The sequence below is a fragment of the Thermothelomyces heterothallicus genome (genome assembly GCF_042370625.1).
Source record: "Thermothelomyces heterothallicus CBS 202.75 unplaced genomic scaffold P884_scaffold_26, whole genome shotgun sequence".
In the NCBI taxonomy this organism is placed as follows: Eukaryota; Fungi; Ascomycota; class Sordariomycetes; order Sordariales; family Chaetomiaceae; genus Thermothelomyces; species Thermothelomyces heterothallicus.
Window position 1 is genome coordinate 277,608 of NW_027192587.1, and position 21,411 is coordinate 299,018.

A 21,411-nucleotide genomic window follows, 5' to 3' on the forward strand; every position below is an offset into this window, starting at 1 on the left:
CCCTCGACCCTCGGTACCTTGCCAGTGACCGTCTTGGCAGTGGCTCACATCGCCGAAGCAGGGAAGTTACCCAACAACGCGGCCGCCTTAAGCGCCAAAGCTCTGGATGTGCTGTGTGCATTATGGGAAATCCCGTCTGGTGAAATGGAGGACAAGTATTCAAGAAAGAAGAGAAAGATGACGAGAGCGAGAGAGAGAGAGAGAGAGAGAAAGAGCAGCTCAATCGCGGGAACACGTGCCCGTCGTCCCGTCGATGGCATCCCCGGTGGAGGAGGATGAGGCGAGCCATAAATGCGTGCTCAAATCAATGCTCGGTCAGTCAGTGCAAGGGTGTAAGGGTGCCATCATAGCGCCTCCGCGATGGCAAGCTTGGCCCCGCAAGGCGGCCCGGCCCCATACGTAACCAACGGCAGGCACCTGCATCAGAACTCCCGACCTTCTCCATCGCAAACGTCCGCTGCGTAAACCGTCGAACGGACTGCGCACTTCTTATTGAGGCACAGATTTTGTCTTGATATCTCTCCCCGGATCATCTCGATTTTTCAACGGAACGAACGACGAAGCGACGCAAGTTGCTGACCCCGCAATCGTCCAACCACCTCAGCGCGCGACCCAAACGAACCGCCCGCCCATCCGCCACCGTCATCACCTGCATTACCCTCCCCCCATTCAACCTGTCAAGATGATGGGTTGGTGGTCGTCTGGGGCCAACAGTGCCCTCGATGAGCAGATAGAGAAGGCCACGAGCAGCAGCCTGTAAGAACGCACCAATCCTCGACCGCAAACCTACGATAAAAGTTCCCGACTGATCTGTAATCGCACGCAGTGAAGACATCGCGCTCAACCTCGAGATTTCCGACATCATCAGGTCGAAGACGGTACAGCCCAAAGAAGCCATGCGATCGCTCAAGAAGCGCATCAACAACAAGAACCCGAACACCCAGCTCAGCGCTCTAAATGTAAGCATCAGCATCGCGCCGAGCCCCTCACTGCGTGGACTCGGTTGCTAACCGATCCAGCTCACCGATACCTGCGTCAAGAACGGTGGTGCCCATTTCCTCACCGAGATTGCCTCTAGGGAGTTTATGGAGAGCCTGGTGTCGCTTCTTAAAGCAGTTGGGCCTGGCACGGTGAACCCCGAAGTGCGCGCCAAGATCCTCGAGCTCATCCAATCCTGGGCTACGGCTTCTGAGGGTCGCTACGAACTCGGATACATTGGCGAGGTGTACAGGACGCTGCAGAGGGAGGGTTTCCAGTTTCCCCCTCGGGTTACGGTCGCCAGCAGTATGCTCGACAGCAGCGCGGTATGTTTTTTTTTTTTTTCCTTCTTTTTTTCTAGGTTTCGAGCTGGGGAAGGAAGAAGTGCGGTCGCTGACGCTGCCTAGCCCCCCGAATGGGTCGACTCCGACGTCTGTATGCGATGCCGAACCCCATTCACATTTACCAACCGAAAACATCATTGCCGCAACTGCGGCAACTGCTTCGACCAGCAGTGTTCCAGCAAAACCCTGCCACTTCCTCATCTCGGCATCCTTCAGCCAGTCCGAGTAGATGATGGGTGCTACGCAAAACTTACCGACAAGTCTTCTAGAGGCGGCGGAATTCATCACGAGCGCTCTGCCAGTCACACTTCGCACTCTAACAAGCCCCGCGGCTCGTCGATGCAGCCGCGAGACGCTCGGGTGGATGACGGTTTTGACGAGGACCTGAAGAAGGCCTTAGCAATGAGCCTTGAAGACGTGAAGAACAACTCGAGAGGTTACTCGTCCAACGCGGCCAACGGAACAGCCTCCGGCCAGCAAAAGACGAATGGCCATGCTACGCCAAAGGTGGCTGAGGAGGAGGACGAGGATCTGAAGGCCGCCATTGCGGCGTCTCTAGCTGATATGGAGGAGCAGAAGAAGAAACATGTGGCGGCACTGAAGGAGCAAGCCTCGGGCGCGGCCTCCTCGTCATCCCCCGCACCCTTCACACTGCCTAAGAACGACTATGAGCTTACGCCGGTCGAAGCGGAGAACATCAACCTCTTCGCCACGCTTGTCGACCGCCTACAAACACAGCCGCCGGGAACCATTTTGCGAGAGCCGCAAATCCAGGAGCTCTACGATAGCATCGGGGCCCTTCGACCAAAACTTGCCCGAACCTATGGGGAAACGATGAGCAAACATGGTGAGTCTGTTCTCGAGCAAGGCCAGACTGCAATTGGCTGACTTCTCTCTCAGACACCCTACTCGATCTGCATGCGAAGTTGTCGACGGTAGTCCGTTATTACGACCGCATGCTGGAAGAACGCTTATCGAAGGCCTACAGCCAACACAGTATAGGGGGCTACAATTTCCCGTCCCCGAGGCAAACTTCCGGGCCGTATCCTTCATTGCATCCTAGTGCACCCAGCGCTGCCGGGCCGGCGGAGAGCTTCTATACAGGGGAGCAGCAGCATGATTACAACCGGCCGGCGACACAGATGTCTTATCCGCACCCGGCACCCTCCCAGCTAGGAACTTACGACAAGCGGGGTTCCGTTGCTGGACCCTCGAGCAGCCAGTACCCTCCACAACAGATGCCTCAGCACACGGGGGGTTGGGGCCCCGCGACGCCTGCCCAGCAGTACGGCCAGCAGCCGAGTTACCCGCCGAACGAGCCTCCTCAGCCAGTTCAGCCGCGGCAAAACCCAGCCCAGGGGCAGCTCTCTGCTCCCACTCCGAACGACTCGGTCGGCACTACCCCCACGGCCGACCCCAACGCGTCCTTCTACTTTAACACGCAACCCCAGCAACAACCACACCAGGCCGCCAGCTCCCCGCCGGACCCTGCCATGTCACCTTATCCTAACCTTTCCCAGCCAATGCACTCGTACCAGCCCTCTCTCCCGCAAACGCCGGCATCCACTGCTGCTCAGCCGTCCCAGCCGCAGCAGACGCAGCAGTCACAGCAGTCACAACAGACACACCAACCGCAGCCGCAGTCACAGCAGCCATACTGGCAGCACCCGGCCGCTCAACAGACGCAGCTCCCGCCGGTCTGGAAAGCCCCTCCCAGCAGTGCGTATCCCGGATATACCCAGGAGGCGTTTCCGTCAGCCCCACAGCATGCACCGAAGCAGCCAGCTGTGGAGGAAAGCCTGATTGACTTGTGAACGGTCTGAAGTTTGAAGGATACACAAAGTCGAAGAGATGGACTCATCCGAAGCAAGGGTTTCCCAGACGTGGACAATGTAGGAATCTGTGGGTTTGACGGCGTTCAAGGAGGATCCACGAAGGCTTTTGTTGCCCTTGGGTTCGGCGACATTCTATTCTGTATTTCAACAGAGTGGTGAGGTGCATGAGCATTATCAGCTTTGGAGCAACGTTGCGGCCCCGTCTTTGGATGTTTATGTGGTGACATAAAGGAGCGGAGCTTACCGGCCAGAAGAGCATTTCCGTCTTACCTGGGTTCAAGCTGCCCCTGACGCTCAACCATGGTCCTGCCCTGTCCTTGTTCTCCCGCCGGAAGCCGGAGAAGGCTGACGTAATGACCACCGGCGGCCAATAGCGGCCTGCCGGGACTTGTCGTGGCACCGCCGTTGGCGGGGCGGGTCCCTTTTGAGGAGACAAGACCCGGGTTAGGGCGCGAACGCGATCCGGCACCGGACTTGACCAGGTACACTAGTGGAGAAAGACGTCGGCCAGGACATGCGGTGTCTGGAAGTTTCGGACTGGAAACCCATTACACGGACTCACCAACAACATCCACCGCAGATGATATTGGTCAGATACACAGGTATCCGTTCGGAGTAGTCTGACCGAGAGTCTGTTTTGGTCCCTCTCCGCAGCAAACAATCTTCCTTGCCTTACCTTGACCACCACGCGCACCTTGGCTTGTTCGCGTAGACCCTCATTTCCGCGCTCTCTCCCCCGCCCAGGGACCACTCATTGATTGACACGCTGGGCGCCACCAACCGCTCGTTCACACGATCTTGACACAACCAACCCGTTCTGAACCTGGGGGCGGGGGAAAAAAAATGCCTACCTATATCCATCTCGTCCGTCACGCGCAAGGCGTCCACAACCTCTGCGCCGAGAACGAGGCGGTTCCCGACCCGGATCTCACCCCGCTCGGAAAGGAGCAGTGCGCCCAGCTGGCCAAGACGTTCCCCTACCAAGGGCAGCTCACCCACCTCGTGGCCTCGCCGCTCCGGCGCACCCTCTACACCTGCCTGCTGTCCTTCGAGCCGGCCCTGCGGGCGCAAGACTCGTCCCTCGTCCGGCGGACGGTGGTCGCGCTGCCCGACGTGCAGGAGGTGTCGGCGAGCCCGTGCGACACGGGCTCGGACCCGTCCGCGCTGGCGGCCGAGTTCGGGCCGGGCGGGCAGGTCGACCTGTCGCTGGTGGCGCCCGGGTGGAACGTCAAGACGGGCGGCAGCGCGTTCGCGCCCGTCATGGAGCGGCTCGAGGCCCGCGCCCGCCGCGCCCGCGCCTGGCTGCGCGAGCTGGGGCGCCAGTTCGAGGCCGCCCACCCGGGCCGCGACGCCCACGTCGCCGTCGTCACCCACGGCGGCTTCCTCCACTTCCTGACGCAGGACTGGGACGGCATGAACCCCCAGGCCGGGACGGGGTGGGCGAACACGGAGTGGAGGACCTACGAGTTCGCGGAGGAGCAGGGGCAGGGGCAGGGGCAGGACGGCGCCGGGGGGAACGAGGGGGAGGGGGAGGCGAGGCTGCGGGAGACGGACGCCAGCTGGAGGAGGAGGAGGGGCAGCGCCGCCCCGCTGACCGAGACGGAGCAGATGGAGCTGAGGTGTGCGGTGGAAGGACAGTTGAGGAAGGAATGTGGTGGTGGTGGTGGTGGTGATGGTAGTGGTGATGATGATGAGGAGAAGGCGCAAAAGGAATGAATGAGTGAAGGGAAGCGTGGCGAAACAACTTTTTTTTTTTTTGTTGTTGTTGTGAGCGAGCGATGATCGTCCCGACCGAGTAGACAGAATATACTTCGTAGACCGTGTTGCGAATTAGAGCTCGACAGCGAACAAGAAAAACTTGGAGTAACTATCAGCTTGTTGTGTTTCACATGTTGCAGATCACAGTGTCGGCTTCATGTATTGGTATATACGCATCCCGCAGAGCGCGCGTGAAAAAAGCCTGGTTGGTGCAAAGCTTGGCACGATACCTGAGTACCGTTTACACTGTATACACATACGTAGTAGTTAGTAGAGATTAGTAGTGATCCTATCGTCTCTCACATCACGGCGATTTGCTGCGTTGCTCCGGCGAGCAGAAGCGGTGCCATCTAAACGAACCATTTTGACCACACCATTCGATCTTCTGCTTGTTTTCCCTTTTTTCCACATACTCGCAGGCCATCTGTGCCAAGCGTTGCAGCTGCCGTCGCGTCGCGTAATCCGTGTCGGCAGCCGCCAGCCGCATCCTGCTTCGTCGGCATCAACGTTCCGTGTTTCGCAAGCCGTTTCCAATCAAACTTTTTCTGTCAGTGGTTGGGCAGATGTTTCATAGGGTCTGAAAGCGACTTGGAGCCATGCAAGGGGCAGCCTCGCTTGACCAATCATCGGATGATAGAGAGGAACTTTAACGGGCCGGGCGGCAGAAGCAGGGGGGTTTGCCCTACTGCCCTGCATTCGGAGTCGGGTTTGCTCCAGAAAATATCCGTGCACATCGGTTGCTCCATGCGGAAAGTCGCTTCGCTAAGCGCTGATTTCCTGCTGCCCCGAAGTCGAGATGGGTTGAACCCCCGCGTGGGCCCAACATCCGACCAATCGCGCGAGCATCCCGAGGCCGCAACAGGTTCCGCTTTGGGCAGGGCCAGGATGCCCTGCGCCTTCCAGCTCATGGCCCCTTACATATCCTCTCCACTCGTCGCAGATGCGCCTCTCCCTCACGCTTCCTTCGTTCCGTGGGCCTTCCGCACGTTGTCAGGGTGGCCGTTCGGGGATCAGTTGGAAACACGACCGATGACCTAGCCATTCATTATCGCATGTCACAGTGAATACCAGTTGTTTACGTCGAATTGGGCAATACAACGCGCCATTCGCCATCACAACAACCACACCGGGCTCTATTGTTCCCGACAATCCAACAATACAATCAGGGGTCAAAAATCCCGGACCACCCCACCCACTTAAACGCGTTTCGCGACACCCACGCGTATCCTACCTTTTCTTCTACATCCTACAATTCAACAAGATAGCCCTCAATCTACACGATTTTATACGTAAATTGATGGTAAACCACCAGCCAAACCAGGAATTAAGCCTATATATTCGAATGGTTATTTATAGTCTTATAGCGACTAGCTAAAGCGAGCGATCCCTGGTAACCCTCTTCGGCGTATCCTGATATACCATCTACCACGTAATTAAACTATAGAAATCTTACCATACTTTTGAGTCCTAACCTCGAAGTGGCCGTCTAGAGGTTCTTTCGCGTTTAGAAAAACGGTATATCCTTTTGATAGTTAAGAAAAACCGACATATAGTATAGAAGGCTCTAATTAACACGATTAGGAAGAAAGTATTACCTTTAACTATCTGACGATACCTCTAAGCCTATTATCTACGGAAATGGCGTACTAAAAGGAGGATTCCCTTGTTAAAGAAGGTAGCAAAAGATCGGTATAACTTTATATACGATTGGCTTAGAAAAACGGATAAACTAATATAGGTAAGTTAAATATAATATACTTATTCTATTAGATCTTTCTAATAATCTTAGACTATCTTTTCCGATAAGTGTTCCTATTAGAATAATTCTTTAAATCTGACTACCTAGGTATTCCGTTTTCCTTTTGAGAAGTACGACCGCCGATTTATTAACTTAAAGAACTATATATAGGTAAATATTACCATTATAGTATAGGGGGTAATATAGGTAGGTGGTCGGAGTAAGCTTGTCATTATAGAGAGGGATCTAAGCACTCTACGCTATAGCTATATAGCCTGGTTATACTAGAGGGCTCTAGAAGAGGGCCTTCTACCTTATTATAATGAGACTTAGCATTTTTAGTAGGATAACGCTCCTATCTATATATCTAAATCGACCAAATAGTAGCTCCTGGCGTGGAAGATTTCCTAGATTAAATAGCCCGTATATAGCCCTGATTTAAACCCTATTAAATACGTATAGGTAGCTCTTAAATAGAGGCTATATACGATGTTCCTAGATCTATAGAATTTGAGGTAGAACAAGGTAGATATTAAAGAGTTTACCAAGTGCCTACGGGAGGCGTAGTAGGCTATTGAGCAGGGGCTAATTGATAGGCTAATCTAGGGAATGCTACATCGGCTGACCGTAGTCAAAAAAGCCAGTGGGTGGTATATAAAATATTAAAGCTTAGAACCAGGGCTACTATCTAATGTAAATAGTTTTTCTATACAATTTGTAGTTGTTGAGATATCCTATATCAAAGTCTGGTGGTAAAAATGTAGGTGGCTGGGAAATGTGGGGGCGGTCCCGGACTTGTGACCACTTACTGTAATAGGCTATCGACTGCGCAATTTTTATAACAAGTACATACATACATACATACATACTGTCAACGGATCCTCTTCCATTGTCGCTTCGACATATCACTTACCGCTTCGGTCAACTCGACACTCTTGCCTGGGAGCCGTGCCCAGCCGATCAAACCCTGGAACCCGATCCCCCCCCCCCCCCCCTGCCCCTCCCTTCCTTCCTCTCTCCCAGCGCCCTCTACCACGTCCCCCCAGACGGAGATCGCTGCTCATTCACTATCACCACGACACCGCACCTCCACTCCCTTCGGGCTCTCTTTTCCGACCCGACACAACGGGCGCTGTCCATTGTGCCGGTTCGCCACAGCACCGAGGCAACATTCGCAGCGCGCTCCCTGTCCCTCTCTCGGACGCATTGCTGCTCAACACTCCGGACCCCCCGGCAACAATCTGTCTTCGCGATGCGAGCGGAGAGGAAGCGCTGCTGAGGCCGCTGCTGGCCTTTTGAACCGAACAATCTAACCCACTTTCTGACGTTTCCTTCCTTCTCGTCTCTTGTCTTCAGCCGGCTCCGTGATTTCATCCTCACCGAGAGCCGGTAAGTGTCGTCTTCTTTCGGCGACGTAGGTATAGTCGGTATCTTCGCGGGCGAGGAACGACTCCTGCGTATTGCGGTTACGGTGCTTTTTTTTTCCTTTTTCTCCCAGCATTTCTTCCTTTGCGATACCCCCTCCCACGGCGCATTGATTGTGCCGAACTACTTCGTCTTCATATCCACTTCCTCGACAGTGTCGACACGTCAACCTTTGCGGCCCGGTTAGCCCATTTCTTTGCGCCTGGCTCGCGCTGCCATCACGATGGGATTCCTCAGTCACCGCAGACGTCATGTCGAGGTCAAGCCAGAACAGAAATGGGACTTTATCGTGAGTGACCCAAGGATACGCCCAGAGATCCGGGCCATGATCGATTGACGATTTGCTTCCAGAGTCTCAACGATTTCAAATCCACCTCTGTCTTCACGCCAGTGGCCTACGGTTATCTCTGGTTTTCACTAATCATTTCGCTCGCCGTCTATGCAGTCGATATATTCACCGCCTACCAGCTTCTTGCCTTTAACCGTTGGTCTTCACAAATTGAGCCCGCTCAGTTTATCCCCTTCGACATCTCGAAATGGATCTTTACCGTTTGTATTCTCCTTTCCGTCGCAAATCTGGCATACGAGTATTTCCGCGCCATAACCATTATGCGCCGAGGAAGCGTCGCCGAATGTTTCCTGGACAGTCTTGCTGCCCGCCTCGAGAGCATTCGGATGGGAGAAGGCCGAGGTTGGAAGAGATTCTTGGTCTTTGCGGAGCTCACCAAGAGTAAAAAGGGCGCCGAATACATCGCCCTGTTTACCTTCTTCAGCTTTCAATGTAGAGAAGCCCCTTCGGAGACGGCATTGCATGGGAGTGTTGGCTAACGATGAATAAGCTTGGATTCGCGTCCTTCTTTGCTCTGGGCCTCGCCAAGCCATCAACGCACTCACTCTCTACTCGGTTTACGATGCGCGGCTCCAGATCAACCAATCCAGCTTCGAGACGTCGCTCGCCGACTTTTTTGATAAGATCAAAGCTCTGGCAACCGAGGAGCCTCGCCAGGCCGTGATCCTTTCCGGCATGCTGTTCACGCTCGTCATCTGGGTCTTCTCCTTCCTCTCATTGCTCCTGGCTGCTCTGTTTTTCGTCTTTTTCCTGTGGAGCTACATCCCGCGCGAGGATGGCGGCTTGACTGGCTTCTGTGAGCGCAAAGTCAACAAGCGCCTCAAACAGATTGTCTCAATCAAGATCAACAAGGCCATGGCCGAGGAAGAGCGAAAGAGGAAAAAGGCGGAGCTCAAGGCGGCCAAGAAGAACGGTGGGGACAGGCCAGTGACGATGAAGCCGTCCCTCCCCGTTCTCGACGACGACGATCTCCCCCAGATGCCAACCTTGAACCGTGCCGATACCTTCGCTTCGTTCACCGAGAAGCCTTCCCGTCCAAGCAGCCCTGGCAGTTTCGAAATGAACTCACTTGGTCGAAGGCCGCCAATGCCAACGAGGTCGGAAACCAAACGCACAACAGGGAGCGAATACTCTGCTGAGGCCTCGCTCCTTGGAAGCGCAGCCGGGATGGGTATGGCTCCTCCCAGATCCTCGACACCCACCTTGCCTCCGCTCGACTTCGACGGGTATCCGCCCGCGCGACCGGCAACCACGTCGTCCAACAGGAGCTACGGGCCCGCTCCCCATACGCAGCAGATGGCTTCGAATGGTTCGTCGCTACGCAACTATACAGCAAGCCCCGCAAATTTCACGTCGGAGATGATGCCACCCGAGCCGCCTCCCGTCAAGTCACCCACGGGATCTTTCAACTACAGCGGGCCTGGTCCGAATCAGCCCCGGTTGCCCTATCCAGGCGACGGCAGACCACCCCAACGCGGCGATACCCGTTCTCCACATCCCGGAGATAGCAGGTTTCCCTATGCCGAGGCCAACAGGTTGCCGCAGCGCCATGACACTTGGTCGACCCATCCTAACGACATGAGATTACCGTACCCTGGCGACAGCAACGGAGCGGCCTTTGACAATCGGTCGAATGGCCGTGCTAGTCCCGGTCCGTCAATGAACACTTATCGCAGCAATCCGATGTCACCGCGCGGGCCGGGGCCAGGCGGGCACCCAATCCGCAGCGCCACAAATCCCATGGCCCCACGAGGCCAGCCTCAATTCCCTCCTTCCAGAGCAATGACCCAACCGATGCGGCCCTTCCACCAACCAACCGATAGCCGCGGCTCGTTGAGAAGCAATCAGGGCTCCAGCCGACCGTTCCAACCCTTCCAGCCGTATCACCAGCCGAGCCCTAGCAACAGCTCGCTGAGGAATATGATCAATGCTGTACAGTACGGTGGGGACAATGGCAGTGAGTATGGCGGTACTGCGAGTCGACCGAACCAGCAGACCAGAAACGACCCCTGGGGACCTCGTGGTGGCTATGGTGAGAGCAACGGCAACGGCAACGGCAACGACTCATGGAGCAAGGATCTTGAAAGAGGCGGCGGGCCGAGGTATTGAGTGCTTAACGGCAGGCGCTCTTGGTATGAACCAGACGCCCCCAGGAGCTAATCCGCTACTGTTCTCTCCCGGCGCAACTTCGGGGCCCCCTTTCTGCAAAGAAAACAAAAGTCTCGGAGCAGGCTTGGATGGACTTGGGACGGGCAAGTAGCAAGTTCGAGGCAGGTTATGGCATACTTGACTCATATTGTACATATTGCATGCATCTTGTCGGATGGACGATTAGAAGAGCCGATTCTTCGTGATGAATGCACTTTTTTTACTTTGGCCCTTCTACGATGCTCGTTGAACGGGGTGAGTCGCCTGTTCAAAGGCAGAGGGAGCCGTGCCTTTTCCATCCCAACCCATTCGATAGAACTCCCTCAACTGCTAAGGCTGCAAAGATGTATCAGTGACCGCCCCTAACACCAGCAGTTGCCAACGTCTAGTTCTTCAGCCTCACTGGTCGGTCTTTTGTAAGTCTCCCTACGGTCAGCGTAAGTCCTAGCTCCCCCATGACTGTCTCGTCTGAGCGAGCTGGAGCAGCATTCAATGGGTTCGGAGAGGGACTCTGCTCTGCGAACCCAAGGGTGACGACAGGTTGTGATTCTGTGTGCGCCCAGCATCCAATCTGCTTTGATGTGATTCCTCCTATGTAGGCTGATTTCGGGAGAAAAGGGGGGGGGGGGGGGAAACAACTTCTGTAATGGCCGGGTTTGGGGAAGCTCGTATTCTACATATGTTTTGGAACGAAGGAACCAAACCAGCCCCTGGTTGCACAAGACTACTCCCCAAGGCGTGGCACGGCCAGCGCTTAGCACAGAAACCGTTTTTGTACCTTGAATGAAGATTGGCAGTGAAGAGGTCCCGGGAGCTCCAAGCCATATGGCGACTGACCCAAAAATTGAGGTGGCTAAGAAACATAAGGAGAAAAAAAATCTATTGTACACGGCCCTACTCTGTTCCTTCCCCTGTGACTCTGAACTCCTTTAAATCGCGGCTCTATTTTGGAGGCCAAATATCCAAGCGAAAAAGAGGCGCATGTACTGTACACACAGAGAGTTGAGATGTCCAAGAAGATGCAGGGAGACAACCCATGAGAGAGAGCAACGCACATCTGGCCATCATCATCACCCCCCGGTACCTGCCTCCACGCCATGCCATGTATGAAACGCAAGACACCAGACAAAACGAAACAAAATATACACACACACACACACATACCCCGAAAAAAACCACCCAAAAATAAAGAAGAATCAGACCGCCCGGGTTCTATTTCCCAAACTTCCACCACTTCTTCTTCTTTCCATCCTCGTGATACCCCTCCTCCTTGACGTTATGTCTCCCCACCACGGCCAAGAACACCTGATCCAGCGTCGTCGGGCTGACGCTGTAGTGTTCCACGCCAAGGTACTCCCTATTTTCCTCCAACAAGACTACCAGTTTGCCGATGGCTGACCCAGACGACGAGGACGACGACAACGAGGAGGAGCCATGGCCGACGCCGTAAGGAACCTCGGCGCACACCTGCTCCTGGGCCCCACCGCTCGCGAGGGCTGCTGCGGCAGGAACCTTGAAGCGCATCTGGCCGTGGTACGTCTTGTCCTCGACCTCGGCCCCGGCAAACGTCTGCGTCACCCATCTGCGCACCTTCTCCACGTGGGCGTCGCTCGTGCGCGGCGCGCCCTTGCACACGAGGTGGACGTGCAGCTGGTTGCCGAACCGCTGCCTCAGCTGGTCGATGCTGCCGATGGCCAGCATGCGCTTGGCGAGGATGCCCGCCCGGCCGGCGAGGGCGTCGGCCTCCTCCATACTGTGCGTCGTGAGCAGGAGGCTGCGGCCGGGGACGGTGGAGGCCAGGGTGCGCCACATGATACGCTTGGCGGCGGCGTCGAGGCCGGACGAGGGCTCGTCGAGGAGCACGACGGTCGGGTTGCCCATGAGGGCGATCCCCAGCGAGAGCTTGCGCTTGTTGCCGCCCGAGAGGGCGTGCGCCTGGCGGGTGCGGAAGGCGCTCAGCCCGACAGCGCGGATCACGGCCGACACGTTGTGCTCGACGTCCGGGATGCCGCGCACGCGCGCGTAGAAGCGCAGGTGCTCTTCGACCGTCATGACGTCGATGGCGTCGAACTGCGGGCAGACGCCGAGATGGGAGCGGGCCGCGGCAACGTGGCGCGTGACGGAGGCGTTCTCCACGAACACGTCGCCTCCGGCCGACGGTTTGAGGTCGCCGCGGATGACGGAAATGGTGGTCGACTTGCCGGCCCCGTTGGGCCCGAGGAGAGCAAAGACCTCCCCGTGGGGTACGCCGAAGGTGACGTTGTCGACGGCAATGTTGTTGCCAAAAGTCTTGGTCAGGTTGACGACGCGCAGGCCGTCCGCGGGGCGGCCGGCGTCGGGATTGGCAGTGGTGCTAGACTTGACGCGGATCAGCTCGTTGGCGACTTCTTCGTCGGAGATCGCGGCGCGCTCGTCGGCATCGCTCTGCGAAGGAGGAGCGGAGCGCCTGAACACGCGCCACAGGCTGAAGCCTGCGCTGCCGCCATCGGCCCAGACGAGGACGAGGAAGAGGATGACGGCCTGGACGATGAGGTACAGAATCGGGCCGCCATATTGGACCATGGCGCCCGGGTTGGAGGACAGCTGCTGACCATCGCAGGCCGTGGAGAACAAGTTCAGGGTCACAAACAGGGCGCGAATGACGGACATTATGGGCGCCAACACCGAGATGGTAAAGTGCACAACCAGCACCAGCGAGTCGATCCGGTGGACGGGCGCGTACACGATGACACACATGTACCCGATGAGATAGAGAAGAAGCATGACAACCTGCCAAGCAGCTGCGAACGCATAGGCCGACAGCTGGTTCGAGGCGAAGAGCGAGACGTTGTACGCCAAGAGGGTCGACGCCAAACCGTGCAAGATGAATACCAAGAAGACGTAGCCAATGTGGTACCAGAGGTCGGGGGCGACGGCGGCGAAGAGGATGATGCTGATGACGGCCCCGGCCAGCACGACGGCAAAGTCGAAGCCCAGGTAGGCGATCCACAGCGGCAGCGGTTTGACGCCGTTCGAGTACTGCAGCCCACGGACTTGGCGGCGGCGCTCCAAGTTCGGGTACAGCGAGAAGAAGGCTGGGTAGGCGCACAGAGCAAGACCGACGTACACCAGAAACTGCAGCGAGTCTCCGGCGCCGGGGGTAAACGGACTGTCGAAGGGGACATAAGTCGTCGCGATGGTGCTGTTCGCCAGGAGCATATCCATAGCCCACTTGCCAAACCAGGCATTGACCATCTCGACCCCGTCGCCTTTGTAGACGAGCGTCGGGCGAGAGCGGTCGTCACCCAGCCAGATGCCAGCGGGCGTGATGTTCTTGCGGCACTGGACGACGGCTTGATTGAACTCGTCAATCGAATCGACGATGGTGAGATTCCGGAAGAAGTCGGCAGCGTTGGTGACTGCCCTGGTCGACAGGCCACCAGCGCCGGCAATCTCGCCGCCGCCGCCGGCGGTGTTGCCTTGCGTGTTGATGTAGATGGGCGCAAACAGGCGCATCAGGTTCGACTCGGAAAACTTGTCCGCCGGGCCGCCGACCACAAAGATCTCGAAGTCGCCGTCGAATATGTTGACAGCCTCGTTCCTCGACAGTTGGTCCGTGGGAGAGCAACCCACGGCTTGTTGATCCTTGACGAACAGCATCACCAACCCGGCGGCAATGACGGGGATCACGAAGGCTGCGACGGTGGGGAACCAGTTCCTCTTGAAGATGACGCAGCGCTTGAGGAAGAGCACCCAGGCCTGGCGCCAAAAGCCGACGGGTTGCCCCGACATGAGTTCGAGGCCCTTCTCCGTTTGGCTCATCCCGTCGGCAGTGGCAGACTTCTCGTCAGCCGAACTCAGGACCCCGCGCGAGTCGAGGTCCCCTCCCTCGGCCTGGACCTCTTCGGCAAGCTGCAAGAAGACATCCTCGATCGTCGGCCCGGAGAAGCGATAGTCCTTGACGCCGGCCGTCTCGAGCTCCCGGATGACCGTAGCTGCCATGGCCGAGGACGAAGCCATGTAAGACGCCTCCTCCCGGGTCGCCTTCTTCTTCACTCCGGCAATATCGGGCAGGCGCGGGATCAACTTCACGTTGTTGACATGGATCCTGTAGCCGCCGCCCAGGCGGTCCTTCAGCTCCGCACACGTGCCCTTGGCGCGCAGATTGCCCTTGGACATGACGGCAATGTAGTCCGCCAGCAGGTCCGCCTCGTCGAGGAAGTGCGTCGTCAGTATGATGGTGCGCCGCCCGCGCTCGGCGAGCAGGATGTCCCAGATCTTTCTCCGGCTCAGGGGATCCAGGCCGCTCGACACCTCGTCGACGCAGCAGACGGCGCTGCCGCCCGTGAGCATCATGCCGAGCTGCAGTTTCCGCTTCTGGCCGCCCGACAGGGTGCGCGACTGGGCCTTGATCTTCTTCTCGAGGTCGACGGCAAGGACCAGGTCGCGGATCTCCTCCTCGGTGGCATGGCGGCCGGGCGACTTGAGCTTGTTGAAGATGCGGATGTGCTCAAACACGGTCACTTCGTCCCAGAGAACGTTCTTCTGCGGGGCGATTCCCAGGCCGCCGGTGCCGTCGATGGTGATGTTGCCGCTCGTGGCCTTGTTGATGCCGGCGATGGTGTCGAGCGTGGTGCTCTTGCCGCTACCGTTGGCGCCGAGCAGGGCCAGGATCTGGCCGCGGGTCGCACTCAGGGTGAGCTTGTTCACGGCCACGACGGGCTCCTTTGGCTTCGCGATGAAGGAGAACATGCGGCGGACGATCCCCGGGCGGTAGACCTTGGTGAAGTCCTCGAGCTTGACGGTGCAGTCGCTGCCGAGATCGCCGCGGTCCTCGCCAACCACGATGTTGCGCCCGCTGGAGGTAGTGCCGTGCAGCCATCTCTCGATCAGGGCGCCGAGGACGGGGTAGACAAGGGCCTGGGCGGCAAGGAACACGAAGAAGACGATGCCCGGTAGCTCCCAGGGGCTGTTGGGCGGTGACCGGAGAAGGTCCGTCGGCCATTCCTCTCTCTCCCAGCGGGCGAGGAGCGTGATGAAGTAGGTGAAGTTGCAGGGTGTGAAGAGAAGGCTCAGGGCGACGACGGTCGAAGTCTTAGGCGAGGTGATGGTCTGCGCGATGATAGCCAACAGGATGTAAACAATGGTAAGCAGCACACCGCTCAGCTGCGACTTCTTGAAGAAGGCTGCGCCGAAGATGGTCATGGAGCCCAGGGCCAGGCCGGAGAGGATGAAGTAGAAGAAGACGACGACGGCGCTGGTGTGAGCAAACACGCCGGTCCACAGAATCAAGGCCGAGACGACCCAGCCGGGCAGGTAGACCACCGAAAAAGACAGGTGGTACGACAGAAGGCGAGCGACCTGCGGCTGCCAGCGGCTCTTTGTGGCCATCATGGCCTCGATCAAGGTCGACATGCCCGACTCTCGCTCGGTGGCAATGAAGCCGGCCATGTGGTAGGTAATACCGATGATGGCGACGAGAAACGTGACGCCGAGAAAACTTATGATATTTTTCTGGTAAATGACACGGATCCGGTCGTTACGCTCCTCGTCGGTGAGTGACGTGAAGGGATACTCGTCCGTGACACTGGGAAGCGGCGTCATATCGCCGCCGTCGCCGCCCTTCTGGCGAGAGATGGCCATGTCGACGGCGTTCTGCAGGGGCAGCATGTAGACCTGGGCGTCGTTGGTGTCCTTGTCGGTGTCGATGCGGCCAGCGCCGAGCGAGGCATCGGCGCGGAGGGTATAATTCCATAGCCCACCGCCGCCCTCGGTCGGCGATCCGTGGAAGACAACCGCGCCGTAGCACGGCGTCACACCGCGGAGCGAGGCGCGGCAAATGTACGGCACGTCGTCCTCGCTCTCCAGAATCGTCGCGTTCTTCCCCGCATTCCTCACCGTGGTCGCCAAGTCGTCAATGACGCGCTCGATCTCGCCACCCCTGAACCCCTTGTTGACAAAGACGACATGGTTCCTGCCGCTCCCGGAAGCCACTTCCAGCCCGTCGAGCAGCGAACGCACCGGACGGACGTCACCGATGCCGAATGTCGCCGCAGGCACGAAGAGGTTACGCGCAAAGCTGAGGAACGCGGTCAAGATAATCGGCAGGACAAAGGCGCGGATGACGGTCGCCAGGCTGTGGCGGCCGAGGACGATCAGCCAGTTTTTGAGCGTCAGCGTCCATGTCTGCCGGAAAAGCACCATGGCGGCGCCAGGCCGTTAACTAGTAACCCTTTCCGTTCCCAGTCGGATCGGCGGCGTTGGCGTTGTGCTAGACCCCAAAGGGTCGCGTGGTTCGTGCCGGCGCTACTCCTTGCGCTGCTCAGCGCTTGCACCCGAAAGGGAGGGAACAGAAATATTCGCTTTATAATAATGGTATTGTACCCAGGATTTGTTGTCGTGTCACGGTCCCTGTTTGCGTCTGCAATTGTCGGACCGCGTTAATTCAGGTCAGTTTATCATCTGGGACCGACGTATGTACTGTACAGCCCTGCAAGGCGCCGCCGGTAATGCAATTTAAAACAGAATTGACGCAGGAATAGAAAATAAAAAGAGAAAAAAAAAGGCTGAGGGGCTGGAATCAAAGAAAATGACCATCTGAAAACGAGCCGAAGTTTTTGTCTGGTAGTTAAACTGCTCTCTCGGCGCTTCGGCTCACAGCCTCGTTCCTCCCCGATCTGGGGCGTAATTTCAGGTTGGTACCGATCGGGGTGCCTAACGTGGGAATGATTGCGTGCTCTCCACACCTTACCTACCTCATACTTTTTACGTTCCATTACACTATCGTTTGGATAGCCAGCACATCCTCCCTACGCGGCCATTCCATCGCACTCTACAAACGCAGTAGACACTACAGCGATGATGGCGCTTTCACAATGTAATGGAAAGTCGCAATTGAGACCCACTTGCGCGCTGATTCAAGTCTCAGTCCTGCTGTGGCTCTCCCGATTTTGGTTCCTGGTTCTCAAACAAAGTTCTGGAGGGAGTAACTGCCTAGAGTAACTAAGCCTCGCTTTCGCGTCCCCGCCCAGAGCTCTGCCCCTCATGCCACGTAACGCCAAGCCCGTCGTGCCATTGAAAGAGCTGGGTTGCATCCGCAGTTCATCCGATCGCCATTTAATTGCAAGATATGGGAACCCCGGATGCCGCGAAACCCTACGACTCTGTATCGCAATATATTCTCCAGAATATCGCGGAGAGAAACGAGAAGAAAATTGCCCAAGTATCAGAAAGTAGCCAAGTAAGAAATTGGGAAACCTCCGCTATTCTCCCTTCAAATGCATTAGTGAAGTTCGCCACAAGCAGTTGATTAATCAGGCAAAAAGAAGTATCAAAAAGGGGGGAAAGTCTCCTATCGTGGCTATAAGGAGTAGGAAGTAACTAGTGTACGTAAGCTATATTCGAATGTACGGACCTACACTTAAACCTCGAGCTTCCTTAATGCATACACTAACTCTCTGAACGCGCTGTCAGCATGACGTTCGTCAGCCAAGACATGCGCCATCATCAAGACACTACGAATTGGCTACAACACAAGTCAATCTCATTCAGGCCCAATGAAAAGAATGCTCCGAATTTTTTGTTCCGTTCAGATACGCCGCGACGAGTAGTGTAGTGTAGATCCAGTTATTGGAGCTTGATCAACTGAAGAACTACATGCTCCTCGTAAGCCTGGCTGTTTTCCATCGCATATCTGCTGACTTGCTCCGTGGCGTGTAAACAACCAAGCCGCACACCTAGAAACAGAGCCCAGATCTCCTTAACAAATCGTCTACGCTTTCTTTTCGGTCACATACCGGGGTATCCTCGTCTATTTATGCGCTGTAATACAAAGTCAGCAGCCGGACGCTTTAGCCCAGCAGATACGAGCACAACCACTTACGGATGCCTTCCTCAGGAAGGGGCTGGACACCAACCAACTCGGCCGCCGACTTCTCCTTGGTGCCTTGCTTTTCCTCACGCAGGAACGGGAAGGGAAGGACCTCCCGAATCGAATAGTTGTTCGTGATGAACTAAGACATGCACCGTTAGCTCGGTATCACTTGTCAACCTTGTTTTCTCCTTGTAGTGTCTCACCATAGCAAGGCGATCGATACCGAGGCCCCAACCGCCAGTCGGGGGAACTAAACATGCGCGTCAGCACATCTTGACAACAGGCAGACAGGCATTGAGCCAACACTTACGGCCATACTCCAGCGCGTTGAGGAAGCTCTCGTCAATGATTTGGCTGCAGCAGGGTTATTAGCCATGTTCGGTTGCTGCGGGACACCGGGCACAACATACGCCTCGTCATCGCCCTGAGCCTTCTGGCGGGCCTGTTCTTCGAAACGCAGTCTCTGGTCGAACGGATTGTTCAACTCGGTGTACGCGTTGGCAATCTCCTTCTTGCAAACGAATGCCCTATCAGGGAGTCAACATGCGTCTGACCGAAGGAGCTGCTTTACAGCGGCACGGCAACCTACTCAAATCTCTCACAGAGACCTGTACAACATCGTTAGTCAGCACGGTAACCAAAAGAAAAGAAAACATGGCACCCTCTCAACTTACCCTTCTTAGACCGATGATACTTGGCGAGGGGGCTCATCATCTGCGGATGTTCGACTGCAGCTCGAGTCAGCGCTGATACTACCCTCCCATCCCGTCTCAAACCGGCAGCACTCACGGATGAAGGTCGGGTTGATGCAAGTGCTCTCGATGAACTCGCCCGTCAGCTTGTCGATCATGCGGGCGTTGGTAAGCGGCGGCGGGCACTCGACGTTCATCTTCTTGCAGAGTCTCTGCAGGAACTGGTTCGTCTCCTCCGTGTGGAGCTCCTCATAAGGGGGGAACTTCTCGCCCGTGGCCTTCTCAAGCTCGGGGATCATCTCAACCTTGCGCCACGGCGCCTCCCAGTTGATCTCGTACGTCTCTCCGTGCTGGGTCGTGAACGTGGTCTTGTAGGAGCCGGTGAGCTCCTTGACAAGCGACGAGACGAGCTCCTCAGTCAGCTTCATCACGTCGTAGACGTCGGCATACGCCCAGTAGAACTCGCAGGACGTGAACTCGGGGTTGTGCGTCAGGTCGATGCCCTCGTTGCGGAAATTCTTTCCGAGCTCAAAGACCTTGCCGAACTGGCCGACAATCATCTTCTTGAGGAAGAGCTCAGGAGCCACTCTCATGTACATGTCGATGTCCAGGTCGTTGTGATGCGTGATGAACGGAAGCTAGCGATGGTCAGCCTCACCTCTCGGCGTCTAGGTTCGTTGTACGTACAGCAGTGGCGCCACCGGCAATGGCGTGCATCATCGGGGTCTCAACCTCGATGAAGCGACGCTCATGGAAGACTGAGACTCTGTCAGCTCCAGCACGTCAGACAGAAGGCGGGAAGGGGAAATCAAGACGTACAGTCTCGGATGAATCGCACCATCCGGCTGCGTTGCCACAGAACCTGGCGGGTCCGGTCATTCCAAAGCATGTCCAGGTACCTCATACGGGCCCTGTCGTCACCACAAGTCAGCCACCTGCCCTCCTATCAGGAGGTCTCGAGAGTCTCTCTCTCTCTCTCTCTCTCTCTCTCTCTCCCCCCGAGAAGCCACTCACCTCTGTTCGCTATCCGAGAACGGGAACCGCACACTGGGCAGCATATGCAAGCACGGGCTGAGCAGCACGATTTCGGTGGCAAACACCGACAGCTCGCCCTCTTTGCCCTCAGCGAGCCGGTTCTTGGGGTTGGTGCGGCCGGCATAGCCGATGATACCAATGATGTCGCCGCGGCGAATGTTCTCGTGCTGCTTCTCAAACGAGGGGCTGCCCTCCTTGACCAGCTGCGCCTGGCAGACCACCTGCAACTGTGTGCCAATGCTGACCGTGTCGGCGGAGGTGCGGATGTCTATTCAAATCCCCGTCTTTCTTGTCAGTCGTGCGCGAGATGAGGGTTGGGGAGGGGGGGCCGGGCCCCCCGGGGGGGAGGGGGCGAGGGGGCAATTGCTACCGTAAAAGATCAGCTTGGAGCCGCTAGCGCGCTTGTTGTAGATGCGCCCCGCAATCCGAATTTCCTTGTCTTCGGCAGTCTCGCCCGACTTGAGGTGGCCAAACTCCTCGACGAACTTGGAGTCGTCATACGTGACCTGGAACTTGTGCGGGTACGGGTTGGTTTCGGGGTTCTTGAGTACTGAATGTCCCGGGAGTACCTAAATCAGCAAGCGTCCCGGAACAACTGGGGCTGACAACTGCGCAGAAAAAAAATGTATCGAAAACGTACGCTCGTTGATGTGCCGGGACCGGATTTCGTGGTACTGGTTAGGGTTGAGGTCCTTCTCCTCCTCGCCCGCCACGTTCTTGGGCTTGCTCGAGGGCTTGGGAGGTGCGTTGGCCGCCTTGGCCGCCTTCTCGGCCTCCTTCTGGCGCTGCTTCTGGCGCTTCTTCAGCTCCGACTTGGACACACGCTCGCCCGTTACTTCATCCAAGTGCAAATTGGCAACCTCCTCGGTCGGAGGCGCGGGGGCGGTAGAATCAGCCATGGCGGGTATTCTGCGTAAATCTGGCTGGAAAGTGTCCGGAGGATGAAAACGACGGGTGCAAAGGCAACCGTCTGCGTGTGGCAGATCCGTGTGCGAAGGTTAGGTTTTCGGTGCAGATGGGATCTGAACCCAATTGAAAAATAACCCCACAGCGGGGTATTTTCGAAGTGACTTATCGAGTCACCGTTTTGGAGGAGGCCTCGGGAGGCTACGGTGTAAGGTTTGGCTCGACCAAGGACTCGGGTTGAACGGGACGGGACCCTAACCCTAGCCCTCAATTTTAGAGCGAGGTTTCACCACTGCATCAAGCATCAACCCTGGATAGGGGGAGGTAACTACTGAGGCCCTAAGAGTGAAG

General features: G+C 56.7%; 5 protein-coding genes across 5 annotated transcripts; 3 read left to right on the top strand and 2 right to left on the bottom strand.

Annotated features, from left to right (window-relative positions):
* The first annotated feature begins 459 nt into the window (after positions 1 to 459).
* P884DRAFT_230096 (uncharacterized protein) lies at positions 460 to 3,484 on the top strand. The gene is made up of 5 exons (XM_069439775.1): positions 460 to 756; positions 827 to 959; positions 1,020 to 1,304; positions 1,386 to 2,169; positions 2,223 to 3,484. Exons 1-5 carry the CDS (start codon positions 683 to 685, stop codon positions 3,134 to 3,136), a joined length of 2,190 nt encoding a protein of 729 aa, XP_069294724.1. The 5' UTR covers positions 460 to 682; the 3' UTR covers positions 3,137 to 3,484.
* A 516-nt stretch (positions 3,485 to 4,000) lies between these two features.
* P884DRAFT_272262 (histidine phosphatase superfamily) lies at positions 4,001 to 4,873 on the top strand (the record flags this gene model as incomplete). The annotated part of the gene is made up of 1 exon (XM_069442508.1): positions 4,001 to 4,873. One exon carries the CDS (start codon positions 4,001 to 4,003, stop codon positions 4,871 to 4,873), a length of 873 nt encoding a protein of 290 aa, XP_069294725.1.
* A 3,428-nt stretch (positions 4,874 to 8,301) lies between these two features.
* On the top strand, positions 8,302 to 10,536 carry P884DRAFT_280075 (uncharacterized protein; the record flags this gene model as incomplete). The annotated part of the gene is made up of 3 exons (XM_069443395.1): positions 8,302 to 8,367; positions 8,430 to 8,859; positions 8,918 to 10,536. 3 exons carry the CDS (start codon positions 8,302 to 8,304, stop codon positions 10,534 to 10,536), a joined length of 2,115 nt encoding a protein of 704 aa, XP_069294726.1.
* A 1,251-nt stretch (positions 10,537 to 11,787) lies between these two features.
* Positions 11,788 to 16,758, bottom strand: P884DRAFT_208657 (uncharacterized protein; the record flags this gene model as incomplete). Its single annotated transcript, XM_069438891.1, has 1 exon — positions 11,788 to 16,758. The coding sequence occupies one exon, from the start codon at positions 16,756 to 16,758 to the stop codon at positions 11,788 to 11,790; it is 4,971 nt and encodes a 1,656-aa protein (XP_069294727.1).
* Positions 16,759 to 18,105: 1,347 nt separating this feature from the next.
* P884DRAFT_249641 (uncharacterized protein) lies at positions 18,106 to 21,059 on the bottom strand. The gene is made up of 13 exons (XM_069440601.1): positions 20,795 to 21,059; positions 20,525 to 20,704; positions 20,134 to 20,422; positions 19,939 to 20,030; positions 19,807 to 19,877; positions 19,217 to 19,757; positions 19,102 to 19,155; positions 19,017 to 19,035; positions 18,838 to 18,954; positions 18,738 to 18,781; positions 18,631 to 18,677; positions 18,437 to 18,566; positions 18,106 to 18,375 (listed from the first exon to the last, which is right to left on the bottom strand). The coding sequence occupies exons 1-13, from the start codon at positions 21,051 to 21,053 to the stop codon at positions 18,365 to 18,367; spliced, it is 1,854 nt and encodes a 617-aa protein (XP_069294728.1). The 5' UTR covers positions 21,054 to 21,059; the 3' UTR covers positions 18,106 to 18,364.
* Between the last annotated feature and the right edge of the window lie 352 nt (positions 21,060 to 21,411).